The 21,041-nt window shown below is 38.9% G+C and overlaps 1 protein-coding gene across 1 annotated transcript in view; it reads right to left on the reverse strand.

Annotated features, from left to right (window-relative positions):
* Positions 1-21,041, reverse strand: part of MYO10 (myosin X) — a 155,672-nt gene that overhangs the window by 19,267 nt on the left and 115,364 nt on the right. The window contains exons 19-27 of the mRNA XM_081323252.1: positions 10,744-10,868; positions 10,540-10,654; positions 6,803-6,909; positions 5,147-5,359; positions 4,934-4,973; positions 3,916-4,788; positions 2,846-2,969; positions 1,688-1,931; positions 1,249-1,344 (exon numbers count right to left, since the gene is read on the reverse strand). Of these exons, the coding sequence (XP_081179378.1) occupies positions 1,249-1,344; positions 1,688-1,931; positions 2,846-2,969; positions 3,916-4,788; positions 4,934-4,973; positions 5,147-5,359; positions 6,803-6,909; positions 10,540-10,654; positions 10,744-10,868 (1,937 nt within the window). The remainder of the gene's footprint in view (positions 1-1,248; positions 1,345-1,687; positions 1,932-2,845; positions 2,970-3,915; positions 4,789-4,933; positions 4,974-5,146; positions 5,360-6,802; positions 6,910-10,539; positions 10,655-10,743; positions 10,869-21,041) is intronic.

Here is a 21,041-nt window from a genome sequence, read left to right on the forward strand (position 1 = left end):
TATTTTTATGGGTAGTGATTGGAAAAAGAGAAAACTCCCAATCTAAATGTTTTACTGTAAACATTATTAAAGATAATGGAAAAATCCAGAACAAGAAAATGTAAACTTACCAACCACAAACAAAGAGAATCATATATTTTTCCACTTTAAAGAAAGGCACTACTGAATTTGTAATTCATTTTACTATTTTTTCAATTTCAACTCCACATGACTCTACAGCCGCTCTGGGTGTTTTATAAATTTTTTTTAAAGAAAACAAAAAGAAAAAATACAGCTGACTGGAAGACAAAACTATAAACTAAAGGGTTTCACTCACCATCATAACCCCAGAACTAAGTGAACTACCAAGTCTTTAACAATTTATGAAACATGGATGTCACTGTACATGGCAGAGCTATTGCATGCTTCCTGGGTCCTGCAAATTTGGTGCTACTTAATTCGAACTTGAAAAGGAGCCTTGGTGGAGCAGTGGGCTAATGCCTCCTTAAGTAACACCAGCTGCCTGCAATTAGTGCAGGTTCGAGTCCCACCAGGCTCAAGGTTGACTCAGCCTTCCATCCTTCCGAGGTAGGTAAAATGAGGACCCAGATTGTTGGGGGCAATTAAGCTGACTTTGTAATAATGCCGCTGGGGGGGAGGGGGGTGAAAGCCCTAATAAGCAGGCATATACATAGAATGAAGGCTATTGCTAAGCACATTGGTTTGTGCTTAAATTGTAAGCCGCCCTGAGTCTTCGGAGAAGGGCGGGATATAAATGGGATTAAAATAAAAAAATAAAACTTACCAGATGTGCAGGAAGTTACAGAGACAGGCTGTCCCTCATGTAACCAGCCCCTAAGCTATGGAAGGCCTTCTGGTGAGAACCAGCACTTTGAATTGCACCCAGAAACCAGCTCACAAAACAGGAAAAACCCACAAGGATTATCAAAACATTACTGCTCACAAATGTGTTCTTTGAAAACAGCAGGGAATTCTGGTTTTGCTTTCTGGCTGGTACTGCCAACAAAATTTCTGGAAAGTATTGCAATACAGAAAAATAGAATTTGGGATGCCATGAGATTGTTGTAAATTGTCCGCTCTAGCCATGAATTTGATTACCACCACGGAATTTTAAAACTGTACCGGTTTATTTCCTTATGTGTGTTTCTAAACACGTCACAATTAAGTTAAGTCCTTGTTAAGTGATACCAGAGTTTACAAGCCCAAATGATTAAAATGTACACAAAACACAAAGGACACAATTCTTACCTTGCATCTTCTGGTGATTCAGCAATCAAGTGATATGTTCTGTCTGTCATGACAATATCAATCCCATTTTCTTTGCATGTATTATCAATGATATCTCTGAAATGGGGAGGAAAGAGAGAAAATTTCATGATATTCATAATGACAATACTTTGGCATTTTCAAAATGTTCTTTATTATTAATTTGGAGTTCTTTCAAAATAGCCCTAATGTTGCCATCTCAGGCAAGGATAGGACTACATCCTGATTTAAGAATTTGGTGCACACTATCCCTTCAACTAAGACCATGGCAGGAAAGAGAGAGGCATTTTCAATTTTCACATACCACTGAAGGAGGGGAGAAACATCAGTTTACAAATTAGTAGATTTTATTCATGATTACACTCTGGGTTCACTTATTCTTAACTGCAGAAGATACCCTGTGAAGATAGACCTTACTTACTTGGCTGATCGTATTTCAAGTGTTCCTTTGAGTTTTTCTTCACCGTCATTCTCAAAGTACATGAGCCTGGACTGTCGAAGGACAAACCATCTTTTCTTCCAGTTTCTTCTGGACAGTGTAGATGAACCTCCACCTTTTTTATGCAGCCAACCTTGTTTAAGAGCTTCCTGTTTTGAGCGGAACCATAAGAAGGTCTCATCTTTCAAGACACACCAACGGCGCTTCCAAGTATTAATTAAGCCACCTGCCAGGAATGAAGAGGACAGATTTTAAAAAATATTCAGTGCTCCTATGCATCATGAAAACCTATCTTTCAGGCATCCTGGTAGATACTTAGGAAAAAAAAATCATAGAACTTCTGAAAATCTGCTGAAGAACCTCAAAATTCCAAAGAACATACTGTACAGTGAAACTTTGATTTTGTAGATGAATTGGTGAAGGAGATGCCGGTTATTCCTGACTCCATTAAATCAAAAAATGCACCATCTGCTACAATATCGTTAGACAAATAGTGCAAACTGCATAAATACAAGGGAGGCTTTGTTCCCTGCATCAGGTTTGTTGCATTAAAGTCCATTAAACTGAAGTTTCACTGAAATTACAAAAACAACGGTGTAAGCAGCTAAGCGGTATTAAAAACTGAAACAAAATGCACAAATGTATGCATAGAAATATTTTATATATGTGAATAGATCTACACTGCATTTAACTGCTGGCTGTCACAGACCTTCGAGCTCTCTTCTGTTATGATTAGCACATTAAAAACCAGCAATCTGTCTTAACTTCAGCACCTCCTTTAGTGTGCTTGCCCTCTGCAATCACATCTCCACTCTCCAGATTTAAACCGTCCCTTACTCTGCTTTCTTTTAAGTACCTATTATGTAAGGTTGATGAGCATGATGATGAACCATGTGCTATTTCATCAATTACTTCATCATCCTTAAACAAGCTAGAGATCATGAGAAAGTAAGACAGATGAAACAAAAGCTATAAACTAATTCTAACAGCTGGATCATTGAAAAAAAAAATCAGTGAAAAAGGAAGATTAAAAATGACTTACACGTTATCCCAATTTCTACTTGTTTCCCCTGCAAACAGAAGTAAAGCACTAATATTGGATACTTAAGAAAGAAGTTAACTGTTTCTTGAATAAATTACCTTTCATATACAAAAAGCTGTGGAAATAGGGTAGGCTGACACAGCTATAAACGGAGTCCCTCCGATATGAAAGTTCATCATCTGTATCAAACCTTGAGTCAAAGTCTTCTTCACTGTCTTCAAACTGGAAAATAATCAATGTAATAAGTGAAGTTGTCTGATATTGCAGTTCTAATCTGTAACTTGTAATTTCTATTAATTCTGATAGGTATTTTTCATTGTTCAATAAAATAATGTACCTGTCAGCTATGCAGTGCTACAATCATGATAAATAAAATTAATCAAATTTAATTTCTGATAGACCACACAATCACTATAAATATGATTGTAAACTAGCTACTGTTATTTTCCTGAAATAGAAATTTTCTATCATGGTAAAAGAGGATATCTAACTAAATATGGAAAGGTTTTAATTTACAGTTATGCAACTTTTTTCAATCTGAAAATGTAAAAAAAAATAGTTGAGGTCAGAGCAAAAAGGAAAAAAATAAGATAAAACTAAATTAAAGTATATTTAATTAAATCCAGTTAAAATTATACCCATATATTTAATACTGTTTTTACTTAGGACACATTGAAAATAACAATGTTATTCAGTAGGAATCCTTTGAGTAGGTACATGCAGTTCTGAACAACAGATTATTCTATATTACTTATATTTTTAATAAGCAATAAATGTCACATGTTAAGAAATTCAAATGCAGACTCTTCTGGCACTTTCCTAAAGGACTTTTTAGTAAGTCTAATCATTTAAGACTTCTCTGTTATACAAGATATAGTGTTGAGAAGTATTGCATTTCAGTTGTATTAATCAACTCAAAGGGCCAAAGTTTGCAACACGTAGTAGTAGCCATGAGGGGAAGACTAGCCATGAGTGATGAGAAGACTGTCCAGCAAAGCAGGAAAAGGATTTAAAAGGTATTTAAATTTAAAAGAATACCTGGATGGCCAATTAAGGACAGTTTTCGATAAGGAGAAGTGTTCTGCATTATATATAACAATAGGATTTGACAAGATTAAAATTACTCCTATCTCCAATAATGCATAATGGAAGTAAAGAAACTACTCACAGAAGACTGAGCTCCTTCAGAACTAAATCTGTATGCTCCAGAACTGTTGTATGTACCTATGGAACAGCGATAGTCAGGGGACCACTGGCTACTGTGAGAATTAGAAAAGGTCACACTGCTTCCAGAAGTGATAGCACCATCCTCATAGTCATCCTGGTCATAATCATAGTCTGCCTCGGGAGAAATGAGCTCTGCAGCATTAGGGGGTTGGCGGGAGACATTTTCTGGTATGCAGTAGGTGGATTCCCCGCTTGAAGAGTTGTGGAGACTAAGAGAGTCATGGATAGCAGGGATAAGGGTATTGTTGCCCGTGGCGGGACTAGATGGAACAACTGTGTCGTTCATATATGGATCCTCTTCTGAAGAGTCATCGCTTGTCCGAATGCCACTCGTCCTCTGATCTGAGTGGCCATGCTCGCTTGGGTTAGGTGAATCCTTGAAAGCATCATCATCCGCTTCAAAGCCCTCGTCAACCTCCTCCTCAGGATACGGCTGACTGAAATTAAAACTGGGTTTTTCGATGCCCGCAGTGCCACTAAGCTCTGCACAGAAACTGCTGCTTACGGAGAGCGTTCTTTCAATGTTGCGGACACATTCATCGATTTCATCGAAGTTCAGAGATTCCAGGAACTCTTGTGCTGCGCGACAGGCTTCATCTTCCAGACGCTTCAACTCTTCATCTCGGAGCTGCTGCAGCCTTTGCAGCGATGCTTCCGTCAACGTTAGTTCTTGCTGCTCCTTCATGCGCTGCAGGTCTTCGATTTCTTTTTCCAGGCGCAGGATCTCCTCTACCTGCTTGTTTTCTTTCTGCCTCTCCAGCTCTTGCTTTAGTTCTTTTGGGGGTCTCGGAATAGCTGCAAGTGCTTCCTTGGCCTGCAGGAAGGAACAGTGCGGAAATCACCCTTATCACAAATGCTAGTAATGTGCCAGTTTCAAGCCACAGGGGGCTCTCCCGCCTCCAACGGTTACCTCAATAAATCAATCTGACGTGAACAAAGTAGGAAATTAAGTGGCTAACCTGCTGAGCAAGACGTTCTGCTTCCATCTTTTGTTGTTTTCTGAAAGGATAATTAGAAAATGTCAGGAAGGATGAAATCAAAAGAAAGGCGTCATTAAACAAGACGTGACTTCTGAAGCCTTGTCAATAACATCCGTAAACTGTTCTAAAAAAAAAAATCTGTTTAATATAAAATGCTTACCAGATATATTAAAGCAAGCACCTATTCCATACCTTTTCTCCTCTTCCCTTTGCCTTTTTTCTTCCTCTCGCTGTTTCTTCTCCTCCAGCAGCCGTCTATAAATACGGCGGGCAATCAGACCTCGCATCTGCTTCTGGAAGGTGATGGCTGCTTTCTTCAGCAATAGGTATCTCCTCCTCGAGTAAAAAGCTCTGTAATTTTTCTGTATGACAACTACGTAGTAAAGGACTTTTCTGTAGTGTTTTCTGAAATGAGATGCAGAGACGACTCACGTGAAGACGACATAATGGAACAACTGTTTGAGCAATCCCCACCAGCGCCATAAATTAATGATTCCAAATAGTAAAAGAGGTCTGTGGACTCAGCTCCCATAAACATTCTTTCCTTGTGCTGCACATTACTGGTCCCCTGGGAAGACTAGAGCCATCACAAAAGGGAAAGATGCATCTTGACTAAGCAAACACAATTTCCTAACATTGCCCCAATAGCTTTTATTTATTTGTGGTCTACTTCTCTCTCTCTCACACTGTGTGTGTGTGTGTGTGTGTGTGTATCAACATTTATCAAAAATTATTCGTCTTTAATAAAAGCATTTTCTGCTCTTATAAAGGACATATCATTCAAGATACATAGATAGATGTAATATGCACATGAAAGAGAATGACCTCATTACTTATTGGACAACTATATATTGACTGATGAAGGGAGTAAACAGATTGAATCTATTCTTCAGACTTCAGTACATAATAAATAACATTAGATAAACAAATCAAATATAATTCAATCACCTAGTCCCACCGTTCTTTGCTAATTAAAAAAAAACCCTTCATCTACTGGATTACTTTTTTCACAATTACATGCTTATAATCAGATGAGGGTAGTCAGAACTACCTCGAGGTTGTCTAGAAAAACGTCGGATCCATACTTGTTAGAATACAACTTGAAGGATTCCAACCATCCTGCAAATTCTAAAAGCTATAATTTGGAAAGCGCCTGCTTGGGAAATGCAATTTTACATGATGACAGACAACAGATATCAGTTCTACATAGGACATAAAATATTCTGTTTATGCAGGGATTATTTTATAAGAAATATATTCAATATACAGCCTTAGACGCTGCATGAAATGTAATTTAAAATTACCTCTCAAAATAAACAAAAAAAGTTCAACTGGAAGCATATTTCCAGGTTTTATTGCTATGCTTCTTTAGATTATCAGGGTAATGTTAATGACCTTATGTGGTCCGTGAACTGTGATGTTCTTATTGCTAAGTAGCCTCTTTTTTACTTTTGTTATTTTTGACATATGTTAAAGATCTGTAAATGAATTCTGTACAATTTAAATGTAATAATGCAGTTAATTAACACAATTAATTATTCAATTGGTTAATTAACAAAAATCAATAAAGATTATTTTAAAAACCCGTCAAAACAATACAAGGCATCTCATCACATGTTAAAATTTATTGCAGAAAAATATCTGAATAAATATTAACATAGCATAATACCTTAATATCAATTTTATTCCAAAAAAAAATTCAGGCAAGGATTGACAGCCCCCCCCCCCCAAATTCAAATGTTGCTTTAATCTTATGCCTCAGAAATTCAAACCTGCAACCTGCAGAGTTTATACTAACTTATGTGTTTTTGAGTTCAGCTCAATCATGTACAACTCCTAGTTTCTTACCGTGCCATGTAGCCTAAGACATGTGCTCGGATGATCATGGCTGCTTTGCCAACCTCTATTTCTCGCTGTTTTTCCAACATGTGTTCCAAAGATTCACGGAGAAATACCTGAAAATATGTCAAACATATTTTAATTAATTTATATTTATTGCAAATACATTTCAATGTTTGAGGGGGGCAAGAAGTGGACCGAAGTGTTATTTATTTACTTATAACATTTATCCAATCTCCCTGAAATTAGCTGGAGACTAGGAAGTTACAGAAGTTAAAAACAATTTACAAATTGAAAATTAAAGCTGATTTAACTTATAGTATTAAAATTAAGAAGTGGTGTCACAATATGTCAAGCCTCCCCCCCCAAAAAAAACCAGCAACGATTTCACCACATTCCAGAAGCCATGAGGTAGCAACTAAATGTGTTTCAGTGGGAAAGTGTTCCAGAGGATGGTGGTTGCTATAGAAAATGCTCACCATTGGTCCCCATCATTCTGTATTTCCTGGTAGGTGGCAACACTCAGCAGGCACATCCTAATTGTCTGGATAGGATGGGCAGAAACTACTGAGGAAAAGCAGTCTCTAAGATACTCAGACCTTGAACCCTTCAGGGCTTTATACATAGCAACCAGTACCTTGAATTGTCCTTAGAAACCTACTGGTAGGCAGCGCATCTAGTGCAGAAAAATATAATATAATATAATATAAAAATATAATATGGCTTCTGGAGGCAACTTAATGAGCTCTCCATCTTTCCCTTCATCCAAATCATTGATGAAGATGTTGAAAAGCACTCGGCCCAGAACAGAGCCCTGGGGCACCCCACTACACACTTCCCTCAATGTAGATGCAGTTCCATTGAGGACCACACACTGAGTACGGCCGGTCAGCCAGCTATGAATCCATCTGGTGGTGATGCTGTCTAACCCACATTGTTCTATCATATCAAGTAGTAGGTTGTAGTCTATCAAATGCCTTACTGAAGTCCAAGTAAATTATATCTACATCATTCCTCTGGTCCACTAGTTTTGTCACTTGGTCAAAGAATGCAATAAGATTTGTCTGGCATGATTTGTTTTTGACAAACCCATGTTGGCTTTTGGTAATGACTTTGTTTTCCTCTAGGTATTTGCTGATTCATTGCTTATCTTTTCCAAGATCTTCCCAGGTATTGAGGTCAGGCTGATAGGTATGTAGTTTCCTGGATCCATTTTTTTTCCTTTTTTGAAGATGGGAACTACTTCAGCTCTTTTCCAGTTCCTCGATGCTCCAGGATCTTTGAAAGATATACTTCAGTGGTTCTGAGATCACATCTGCCAGTTCCTTGAGAACCTTGGGGTGTAGTCCATCTGGTCCTGGTGATTTGAACTCATCTAGGGTGGACAGGTGCTCACTTACCATTTTCTTGTCTATCTTAACTTGTGTTTCTAATCTGTTTTTTTACGGTACTTTTTTGATAGGTTGGACCAGTTTTTCTCTTTGTGTAAATATGGATGCAAAAAACAGGGAGATGCTTTCTCCCTGTTGCTTGTCACCTTCTTGCCACTTTCTCCCACTAATGGACCAAACATTTCCTTAACTTTTTTCTTGTTTTTTACATGTTTAAAGAAGCTTTTTTTGTTATTTTTGACTTTTGTTGTAAGCCTTAGTTCATTTTGAGCCTTAGCTTTCCTCACTTCATCTTTGCAGGGTCTTTATCAGAGAGTTCTTTATGCAGCCATGCTGGGGTTGTTGTTGTTTTTTTGAGAGCTGTTATTTTTCTTCTTCGTTGGTATTGTGCTAGACTGGGCTTTTATAATCTCACTTTTCAAAATTTCCCAAGTTTCTTGAGTTGTTTTCCCCTTCAGGATTCTCATCCATGGAATCCTTCTCAGGTCTGTCCTCTCATACATGATCAAATTATAAACCAGGTTGATATATTACAGACTTGGTATTTAAAATCACCAATCTAAGCCCAGAGTTCAAGTAGTCCAGTTACTTGGTTCTTAAAATGAGACTGGGGAATTAAATCTAGGAATTGGAAATGGTTTCCGATCTTTCTTCCTCTGGAACCATAATTAACTAGCTAGCTAAATAAATGGGAAGACGGACCCACTTTTCTGTTCATGAGACTGGAAGAGCTCCACTATTAGGCTTGTGCTCACTTATGAAAATTCTTTATGGCCTCTGTCACTCTACCAAGATCTCTGAACTCCAGACAGCCTTTGGATGGGTCATTGTCAAACAAGATACTAAAAAATCTCTCATGCATGTAGCCTCCTTGTTAATGAGCAGAATGCTTCAATAAGAAAAGTTGACTGTATGTCAAGAAGTCATTAGTGATTTCACATTAACTTATGCTGGGAAAAAAATCGCAAATGCTACCTGTAACTCTGCATAACACAGGATATGAAAACTAAGAGACAAAGATTTATGAATGCAGAAGAAATATATTGGTTGTGCAGATTTACTTACATACTTAAATATGAAAAAGCTTATTTAGGCCACAATTCATATGAAATAACTGGGAGTGGAAGCATTAATGCCTTACAATTGAGATTCTGCATACTCTGCAGCCATATATAATACACCCTCCTATATAATTTAAAGTTAGACAATGTGGAGCCTGCATGCACCACTGTTGTGGCAAACATCTCTGCCATACCTGCAATGTGTGTTCTGCTGATACCCGTGATTAAATAAATATGTAGCTGCATATCTATTTATTTGAAATGTTAAATAATGGAAGCGTTTGAAAGTGGTGCTGCTTCCAGCTACCTGCCATCCTTATTCGCTTGAATCCTCTATGGCTCATCAGGGCTAGAGACATTCAAGAAAATGAAGAGAAAATGGGCTAAAGTTGTGGATGGGCTAAAACACTATGTAAAATCATTCCCAGTCACATGAAGAACAATAACTGCAATGGAAAAGAAAGATCACACTGCTGTTAGTGGATAAGAGACAAAGTGTAGGGATGAGAGAGGAGAAGACAGAAGATGACTTTCCCGAGATGGCAATGTGGAGACCAAGACTGGATTGGGATTGACCCAATGAGCCTGGAGGGTGGATGGGGAAGATGGCAGTTCAAATATACAGGGTTAAGGGTTGATTCAACATGAGGAAGATATACTGGGTGACCTGGGCCTAGGAAGGGTTACAGATAATTGGGGAGGGGGGACTACTGAGCATTAGGGAAGAAAATAAAGAAATGTTCTCTGCATTTTGGGTTGGATGAATACTGATTCCAATTTAGGCAGTATACTAGGTTAGTTTCTTTGCCTTAGATAGAAAAATCAAGCAAAAAAATCTCAGCAGTGTTAGATCATGACTGAACCCGCTAACTGAACTCAGCTACTGTCTACCCGAGAATTAAAAGAGCAGGAATTTATGCTATGCCCAGTCTGCTCACTGTACAAATATTTTAGTTGCCATTGTTCTGATATTGCCAGAGCTTAGTTAGATTGTTTTTTCATCCATACCTCAATTAGCTAGGATTTTTTTTTAAAGAGAATTACATTTCACTTCACCTGTTCTTAAGATCAAAATCCACAAATAGCAAACCTATCCTGTGTTTATGCTGTGCAGGATAGCACAGAAATTAAATAAGTTTACTATAGTTAGCTAAAGTTATTTGATAACTGGGCACCAACTGCTACAAGCTGTCCAGCTTCGAATTGAGGCAATGTCCAGCTCCCATTGTGTATTAATACAGAAGACGCTTTAACCATTATTCTGCCTTTCCATATCCATTCATTTCTATTTTACCTTAGATTTTCCAAGTTGCCATTCAGTTTTTGTGCTATCATACAGATGGAGGAGGGCAGTACATTTTCCTTTTAAATCCTCAGGGAGAGTCAAATTTCTCATCAGGACTTTATATCTGTAGACACAAACCAATCACATTATTTTTAAGTGCTTTATTTCATTTTCTTTTCTTTTACCTGCTCTTAAACAAAACATTGCTGCTACCTTTTGTGAAAATCCTGAAATGGTCTCCGCACAGGAAAACCTGCTCTTCGTATCCGTACTGTTTCAAGCATCCCGGAGTAGCACAACTGGTTCAAAACCACATTCTGATCAAACTGGTCAGGCATCTAAAACATAACATAATCAGGTGCATTTCGCTAGCTGCAAAAATTGTGAATCTGTAAACAAGCGATTCAGTGTATGTCAAAGAGTGATACTAAACATATCAAATGCATTAGTGCAGCTGTATTATTTTTAAACATTAATTTCAATTAATGGAGTCAATCACCAGGCAAAACAACATACTCCACTCTCTCAAGCCTGTTCCAGTGGATTGGGATAATTTTCTGAAGCCTATGCAATGGGGGTTAATAAAGAGGAGATACCAAAGAGACGTTTGGTGGTACAAATACCAATCTGCTCATGTAATCTTAAGCCCTTTGTACTTAAGACTGATTATCTCTTTATAATTTATTCTGGGCTACAAATGCCCAAATTCATTCTCACGCCCTCTCTAACTTCCTTTGTACCCCTCTGTGTACATATTCTATGTGAAGAACTTGCATGTATAAAAACTGATTATGTTCAGTAATAATGGAGGAAATACAACAAAACCTGCACGAGAAGTTACAACTTTGAAATCTTTAAAAATGAGCACGAGGAAGCAAGAACACAGCTTACAATGGCAGCTGGGGGTCAGGATTGCCATCGCTAGGCAGAGTGATCATAAAGTGTGAGGTCATGTGACCCCATTGCTTAGTGCTGGCAAATGCTGACAGTCCCAGTTGCCATTGTAAAACCCAGGCTGTGGAGATCATTAAGTGAAAAGAGCTGGGACTCCAAAGTAAGAAGCATGAGATGGTGGGGTTTTCTTCAGACATATGTTATGGAATGCAGGTGGGATTGTAGGGGCTGCAGAAGGGTGGGTGGAGGCCTCAGACAGGCTGGCAGAAACTGTGTGGGGAAGGTAAGGCCACGAGAGGGCCAGTAAGGGGTGCAAGCAAGCTGGTGAGAGCTTTAAATGGGTACTGGGGAGAGAATGCAGACAGACTGCTGAGGGGTGTGAGAGGAATACTGCAGGTGAGCACACTCTACAGCAGAGGTCCCCAACCTTTTGGGCACCAGGGACTGGTTCTGTGGAGAGAAGTTTTTCCGCGGATCAGAGGGTGCATGGTTTTGTGTGCTGCCTGCATCCCAGAGATGGGGCTTTGCTTGTTTGTACAGACCACTTGCTGGCATGCCGCGGCCCGGTACTGGTCCACAGACTGGGAGTTGGGGACCCCTGCTCTACAGAATGGTGGCAGGTGCTCTGGAGCATGAGATCCAGAATCCTTCTCTGAAAGGCTCTTGGCAGGAATAATATACAATATACTTGCAATGTCTCCTTGGATTTTGCTTGTGGGAAACAGACAAGGGAAGGTTGCAAATGGTGATTGTGCAACACAGCTTGCTTGCAATTTCATATTTGCAAAATGGGTATCTGAAATGTGACCACATGGCCATGGGGGATGCTGTGAGACAGTTGGAAATCCACAGATCAGTTGAACATCATTTTTCCCGCCCAATGCACCCGTAACAATTGTTGAGCGAATGAAAGTAAGATGGAGACTATTTGTGTTACACTTGAGGTGCAAAAAAGGAAAGGGTTTTCTTCTTTGCTCATAATACTGAATCAGGGATGATCAACCAAGGAAACGGAATGAAGGGAAATTTAGAACATAAAGAAGTACACATCATACAGTTAAAACTGGGAAATCTGCAGCTTGATATTGGGATGGCCAGTATCTTGAGCAGCTTTAATAGGAAAGTAGACAACCCGTAAACCAGCTGGGTCATCGTTTCAGAGATATTTCCATACTTAAATAGAGAAACAGAATGATCAAGGGCAAAAAAGCAATGGAACAGGAGCATCTTGTGACTTGCTGCCAGATTAATTGCTACTGACCACCCTCCAGCAACTGATGGCAGGGGGCTGGTCTACCTCCAGAGGACGAGGGTCCCGACCAGTCTACCGGATTTCAAATGGCCAACAGCGGGAGCAGCCTACCAGGCCTCTGGAGGGCTAGGATGGACCATCTGCTGATTTCCAGCAGCTAAAGAAAAGCCAGGGCAGGACCAATTTGCTGCCAACCTCTGAGCAGCAGCGAAGCAGCATTGAAATGGTCACTACTGCCAAGTTTCAAACCCACAGGAGTCATAGGTCCTGGATTTTGGATGCATTCTGTAAGTTAGCCCATTACAGGTATCTTGGTTCAAAAACTTTTCCCCTATGATGCACCATTTTGCATATCTGAAGGTTATGAACAAAGAGACATTTAGTAGTATATAGATTAGATACCCCTTCATGGATTACTACCCCCTTCATGGATTACTGCCTTGTCGTGGCGAAGGGGCTTGCGTAATTCAATGAAGCTATGAGCTATGCCGTGCAGGGCCACCCAAGACGGACAGGTCATAGCAGAGAGTTCTGACAAAACGTGATCCACTGGAGAAGGAAATGGCAAACCACTCCAGTATCTTTGCCATGAAAACCCTATGGACAGTACCAAAAGGCAAAACGATATGACACTGGAAGATGAGCCCCTCAGGTCGGAAGGTGTCCAATATGCTACTGGGGAAGAGCAGAGGGCTAGTACTAGTAGCGCCAGAAAGAATGAAGCGACTGGGCCAAAGCCGAAAGGACGCTCAGCTGTGGATGTGTCTGGTGGTGAAAGGAAAGTCCGATGCTGTAAAGATTTTTTCTCCATAGGAACCTGGAATGTAAGATCCATGAATCAAGGAAAACTGGACGTGGTCAAACAAGAGATGACAAGACTGAACATTGACATCTTAGGTATCAGCGAACTAAAATGGACAGGAATGGGTGAATTTAATTCAGATGACCATCAGGTATACTACTGTGGGCAAGAATCCTTCAGAAGAAATGGAGTAGCCTTCATAGTCAATAAAAGAGTAGGAAAAGCAATACTGGGATACAATCCTCAAAATGACAGAATGATCTCAGTTCGAATCCAAGGCAAACCATTCAATATCACAGTAGTCCAGGTCTATGCCCCAACCACCAGTGCTGAAGAGGATGAAATTGACCGGTTCTATGAAGCACTACAGCACCTTATAGAACTAACACCAAAAAATGATGTTCTTATCATCATGGGGGATTGGAATGCTAAAGTAGGAAGCCAAAAGATAACTGGAATAACAGGCAAGTTTGGCCTTGGAGTGCAAAATGAAGCAGGGCACAGGCTGATAGAATTCTGTCAAGAGAATACAATGGTCATAGCAAACACTCTTTTCCAACAACCCAAGAGACGGCTCTACACATGGACATCACCAGATGGTCAACACAGAAATCAGATTGACTATATGCTCTGCAGCCAAAGATGGAGAAGCTCTATACAGTCAGTAAAAACAAGACCAGGAGCTGACTGTGGCTCAGACCATGAGCTTCTCCTTGCAAAGTTTAGGCTTAAACTGAAGAAAGTAGGGAAAAGCACTAGGCCACTCAGGTATGAATTAAATCATATCCCTGTTGAATATACAGTAGAGGTGACAAATAGATTTAAGGAATTAGATCTGATAGACAGAGTGCCTGAAGAACTATGGACAGAGGTTCGCGACATTGTACAACAGGTAGCAACCAAAACCATCCCAAAGAAAAAGAAATGCAAGAAAGCAAAATGGCTGTCTGAGGAAGCTTTGCAAATAGCTGAGGAAAGGAGGGAAGCGAAAGGCAAGGGAGAAAAAGAAAGATACACCCAATTGAATGCAGAATTCCAGAGAATAGCTAGAAGAGATAAGAATGCCTTCTTAAATGAACAGTGCAAAGAAATAGAAGAAAATAATAGAATAGGGAGGACCAGAGATCTTTTCAAGAAAATTGGAGAAATGAAGGGAACGTTTAATGCAAAAATGGGCATGATAAAGGACCAAAATGGCAGGGACCTAACAGAGGCAGAAGAGATTAAGAAGAGGTGGCAAAATTACACAGAAGAACTATACAAGAATGAGCTTAACGTCCCTGATAATCAGAATGAGGTGGTCACTGACCTCGAGCCAGACATCCTAGAATGTGAAGTGAAGTGGGCCTTAGAAAAGCTGAGCAACAACAAAGCTAGTGGAAGTGACAGTATTCCAGCTGAGCTATTCAAAATCTTAAAAGACAATGCAGTAAAAGTGCTACACTCAATTTGCCAGCAAATTTGGAAAACTCAACAATGGCCACAGGATTGGAAAAGATCAGTTTACATTCCAATTCCAAAGAAAGGCAGTGCCAAAGAATGTTCAAACTATCGCACCATTGCACTCATTTCTCATGCTAGTAAAGTCATGCTTAAAATCCTACAAGCTAGACTTCAGCAGTATGTGGATCGAGAACTACCAGAAGTGCAGGCAGGATTTCGAAGAGGCAGAGGAACTAGAGATCAAATTGCCAACATACGCTGGATCATGGAGAAAGCTAGGGAGTTCCAGAAAAACATCTACTTCTGCTTCATTGACTATGCTAAAGCCTTTGATTGTGTGGATCATAACAAACTGTGGCAAGTTCTTAAAGAGATGGGAGTACCAGACCATCTTATTTGTCTCTTGAGAAACCTATATGCGGGTCAAGAAGCAACAGTGAGAACTGGACACGGAACCACTGATTGGTTCAAAATTGGGAAAGGAGTCCGGCAAGGCTGTATACTGTCGCCCTGCCTATTTAACTTATATGCAGAGCACATCATGAGAAAGGCAGGGCTAGATGAATCAAAAGTTGGAATTAAGATTGCCGGAAGAAATATCAACAACCTAAGATACGCAGATGATACCACTCTAATGGCAGAAAGTGAAGAAGAACTAAAGAGCCTCTTGTTGCAGGTGAAGAAGGAGAGTGCAAAACTTGGGTTGAAACTTAACATTAAGAAAACCAAGATCATGGCATCTGGCCCTCTCAATTCCTGGCAAATAGATGGGGAAGAAATGGAGGTAGTGACAGATTTTATTTTCCTGGGCTCCAAGATCACTGCAGATGGGGACTGTAGCCAAGAAATTAAAAGACGCTTGCTCCTGGGGAGGAAAGCCATGGCAAATCTAGACAGCACACTAAAAAGCAGAGACATCACCCTGTCAACAAAAGTGCGTATAGTCAAGGCTATGGTCTTCCCAGTTGCAACGTATGGCAGTGAAAGTTGGACCATAAGAAAGGCTGAGCGCCAAAGAATTGAGGCCTTTGAACTGTGGTGCTGGAGAAGACTCCTGCGAGTCCCTTGGACTGCAAGGCGATCAAACCGGTCAGTCCTAGAGGAGATCAATCCTGACTGCTCTTTAGAAGGCCAGATCCTGAAGCTAAAACTCAAGTACTTTGGCCACCTAATGAGAAGGAAGGACTCACTGGAGAAGAGCCTAATGCTGGGAAAGATCGAGGGCAATAGAAGAAGGGGACGACAGAGAATGAGGTGGCTGGATGGAGTCACTGAAGCAGTAGGCGTGAGCTTAAATGGACTCCAGAAGATGGTAGAGGACAGGAAGGCCTGGAGGAATGTTGTCCATAGGGTCGCGATGGGTCGGACACGACTTCGCAGCTAACAACAACAACAAGATTAGATACATTCATCCATCATTATCAAGGAATACAAATCGTGTTATCAGGATGCCTATCTACAGTATATTAGTTCTTGGAGAACATGAATAAGGTGACAGTGTACGTATGTTTCATTTATGGATTCCCCATAATATTCTGCAGAAACAGAATGCTGCCTTAATTTACTGTAGCTTTGTATGACTTTTTGTAATCTCAAAAATGGGAAGTATGACGTCACCATCCTTTTTTTAGGGAGGATACACATTAAATTCTAAATTGCGTAGCCTACAGACATTTCAAAATATTGTGAAATTTGTTTTGCTCTTTGTACATTAAACAGGTAAAACAATGTATTTCTACTAAATACTATCAGTACTTAAGAAGATGACTGCTACTTTTTCACTTACAGAGTTTTCTTCTGAATGTTTAATCCTGACCTTATACATAAATATTTAGTATATGGGATTTGGGAACCATGGATTTAGTAAATGAACCACCTATTTACTAAGACATTGCTAAACACAGAAATTTAATTAAGAGAATGTAATAATCTTGCTTCCAAAAACAATAAACCAAAGAGACAATTACAGAGCTAAGATCTACCTTTTGAGTCTTTTCCTGTCTAATCCAGGAATCCTGCTTAATCCAATCAGCAATCTCAACTCACTAGTCTTCATTGCTATTTAGCAATTCCAAATGCTTGACAGTAATGACAGAGTAAAACGGAGCCTTGGCAAAGATATAATTTCATGGCATCTCTAAGGAATAATAAAGTGCCTTAATCTGCATTCCCAAGAGGTAATCAAATCCTACATGCAAATCAGATGCCACTGGCACAAATATGGGCATAATTCCTTTAAGACATAATAAGAATTGTGTCATCCATAGAGAAATACTCCCCATTTTTTCCTATTTTAAAAGATTGTGCTATGTGTTTTATATACCTTAGCCAATTTTTCCAGAAGAAATTTGTACCAAGAATTCTAAAATCAAGCAACGTTACCATAAATATTCCTAACGATTTTGTGAGTAAGCATTAAAAAAAAGTATTTACTGTTTTATTTTTACTGCTACAAATAAAAACCTGTTGATACTATAACCTGAAAATCACAAATACATTATTTACAATAAACACCAAAGAATTTGATGTTATCCTTGCAAAAACTGTTTTCAAATTTCTTTAAAATATTTTGTAGACATGTGCAGAAATTCATAAAAAGAATTGAAATACTTCAAATGCAACATTCCACTGTTATTACACTTGAAGAAAAAAGCTAAATTTTGTACTATCAGAGTACAGTTCTGTCTTCATTCCCAAGTTTAAGCACATTGTCCAAATACACAAGTAACAATGACCACTATAAACAGTAGCTTTTCACAGGACTTTTAAAGTATTTTGATCAATATATTTTAATCAGGCAAAAATCTAAGTTCATCAGTGTATTTTTATCATGCTTTTCTGAAATACATTCTGTTTTTAAAATCATGTCAAAGTAACACATTTGGAATAGCCATAAAATGAGCATAATACACACACACACACACAGAGAGAGAGAGAGAGAGAGAGAGAGAGAGAGAGAGAGAGAGAGAGAGAGAGAGAGAGAGAGAGAGAGAGAGAGAGAGAGAGAGAGAGAGAGTGTTATACTGTATTAGGAAACATAAAAATGCAAGTACTTTTATAAGTTTTTTCCTTTTTAAAAAAATTGTAACACTATTTTCCCTTTTTTTCTCCCCTAAAATAATTTAAACACTCCAATATTTGGGAAATCTGGATTGCATTGCACTGCATTACTCAAGATAAAAAAATAAGAAAATTAAGAGATCTGTACTTACTATTATTATTAGTAGACAGAAGTATATGTTAATACTTTATATTCAGGCAATAAAGTATTAACCTTCTGCCTGGAAACAAAGCACGATAAATATCAAAATTTCATCTACGATAGGAAAGGTCTTGGAGTAGAGTTAGCAAGGAAGAGAACTTAGTATGATAAGCTTTTCTCTGCTGCAAGTTTGCACCCTGTCCAAATACTTTTCTATGCCCAATTTCTCAAAACATAAGAAACATCTTGCAACACCAAATAAGTTATCACTCACCAATTCATATGCATTGTGGGTGCACTGCAAATTCATATTTCTCAGAGGCAAAATTCATATGGAAAGTAACCGCCACACTGACCTTTTCCCTGCACTGCTAAAGACGCTGAACAATAATGAACACTATTCCTAGTGCTTTAAAAAGTGCTCAGTTGCCATGACAACCCCTCCCTTTCTAAGGATAATTAGTATGGTGTGTCTTTCAGATCTGATTGGGAGGGCTGCACAGGAAAATATGCAAATGAATGACACTAGGGCAAGTCACTCCTTTGCTCTGCTCTGCTCTGCAGAAATGGGAGCTCTGCACATCTCACAAAATGGGACTGAACCCTGCAACTATTTTATTAAAAATAATGCCTGCAGCACAAGAGACGATCACTAACACACACACACAACTAAAATTAAGTTGGAAATCAAAAGGCAATTTATATTAGAAGTGTTGCACTTCTCTCCAATTATCTCATTGGAACAAAACTGTGCCCTTGAGTTTGAGACAAAACAAGGTCACCACAAATGAAACTTACCTTGCAGCTATTGCTTACAGATTTACTCTCTGCTGCTTAGGGTTTACAACTCTTGAGAATACATGCAACAGGTACTGGCCAGTTGTAGTGTGGTACAAAGTTGCAATTCAATGTGCCATCTTTCAGAAAAGACTCAGAACGAAGATTTCGATTTCGTCTGCAGGACTTGGATTAACTTCAAGTCAGACTTGATAGCAACTTTGGTATGTGAGTGGGTGTGAATGTTTACCCTCCTTTACGGCATAATGAATCAGTTCAGTTGCCTAAATAATTTGGAGCCCTTTGCTTACACAGCATTTTCTCCAATATAATTTTTGCTTAGTATATGTGTATTTATTATTGTGTACATTATTCTGAAATAAATGAGCCTGGCTCGCATCAAAATAAGGACTTACATGATCTCTGGCACTATCTATTGGCTAGTAGTTTCAAAAAGTATGCATCTCTAATCTGGGTCCATTACTCTTTTGCAGCCTCATCTCCCCAACCTACAGTAAGGGGGAAATCTGTATTGCTTTTACACAGTTCTCGAACCAATGCCAAACCCAATAATCTGTGCAGAACCTTGGCAAGAATTTGTACTATAGCAGTCCATTAGCTGGGGGAGTGATTGAGAAAGGGCCACAGCAGACAGATAGAGGCTCAGCCCAATCTATTGGTGGCACATTATTTCATAGATCATTCCTGGGGGGAAATGGAGCAGTAAACAGAAAAGAGATTCTTTGCCATGTTCACTTTTGATCTCTCAAACCATAGTTTAGAGATCACTGAACCAGCCTGAAGTTTCTTTAATCTCCATGATTGCCCGGAGTCACTAAAAAAATCAGATTAGGACCTTTTATTATTCATTATCATCAGACTTGCTGCAAAATGCTATGTACACTGAATTGCAGCTTCAGTGACAGTTTGCACATATAATAAGCATCATCTGATTTTGGATAGTTTGATAACTTCCACATTAATGGAAGATCTGACTACAGGTAGACCATGTTTAGTGAACTCAATCATGACTGGCAACGTGGTTGTTAAAAAAAAGTGGGCACTAAGTGAAATTGTGATGTATTCATGATCTTACTTCAACTTTCCATTGTTTTACCGACCCGCAAATGGGAGAAATGGTTGTAAAGTTACTTTTTCATCGTTGTCATAAATGCATACGACTGCTAAACAAGGCAGTCACTCAATAAGGACAACCTGTACACTGAAAAGCACCTTGTGTGCAAATATGTGGCAGTTCTAGCTATAGAACTTTGATCTGTGAATCTAGGGGCAAATCACCATTTCTGTACCTGCATTTTTTTTAAAGAATGGAAGTTGGATGAATCTTTTCCCCCTTTATTTTAATGAAAAATTGGGCAAGCAATATAGCACTAGCCCATCATTCATTCTGAAGTTAAACCTAACAAGATAGTGGAATGTTCCGGAAATAATTTGAAAGAACATTTTGGGGGCATCTGGGAACACAAACACAGCATTTATCTACAACTTTTTAAAGCAAAGATAACTGATGAGGATCACATAACTGCTGCTTGACCCCAGGAAAATATGTAGCTGCTTTAGAAGTGCTAAATTTATATGTATGGAACCTGTGCATTCTGAAGCAAAAATTGAGAACTGAATCTTAAATCCTGCACTATCCTGTAAATTAAACTTGTCTGCTTGGAGCCAAAAGTAATTTCTTAAATAACCACAAGCAATAAATAGTAGTTTCAGGTAACTGTGTATGCACTGTATCTTTAAATGGCTTTTATTTTGAATTAACTACAGCCTAATTTTACACTTTCCAACCCAAGTACATGTAGTCCTCATTTAGTTCACTTAGTGTCCAAAGTTACAACAACACTGAAAAAAAGTGACTTATGACTGTTTTTCACATGACTGTTGTGGCATCCCCATGGTCACATGATCAAAACTGGCAACTGACTCATATTTATGATGGTTGCAGTGTCCTGAGGTCATGTGACAAGCAAAGTAAATGGGGAATCAAAATTCACTTAGCAAACTTGTTACTAACAACTGCAGTGATTCACTTTACAACTGAGGCAGAAAAGGTCATAAATGGGGCAAAACTCATGTAACAAATGCCTCATTTGGCAGCATAAATTTTGTGGTCGTAAGTC

The sequence above is a fragment of the Vipera berus genome (assembly GCF_964194415.1).
Source record: "Vipera berus genome assembly, chromosome: 3".
In the NCBI taxonomy this organism is placed as follows: Eukaryota; Metazoa; Chordata; class Lepidosauria; order Squamata; family Viperidae; genus Vipera; species Vipera berus.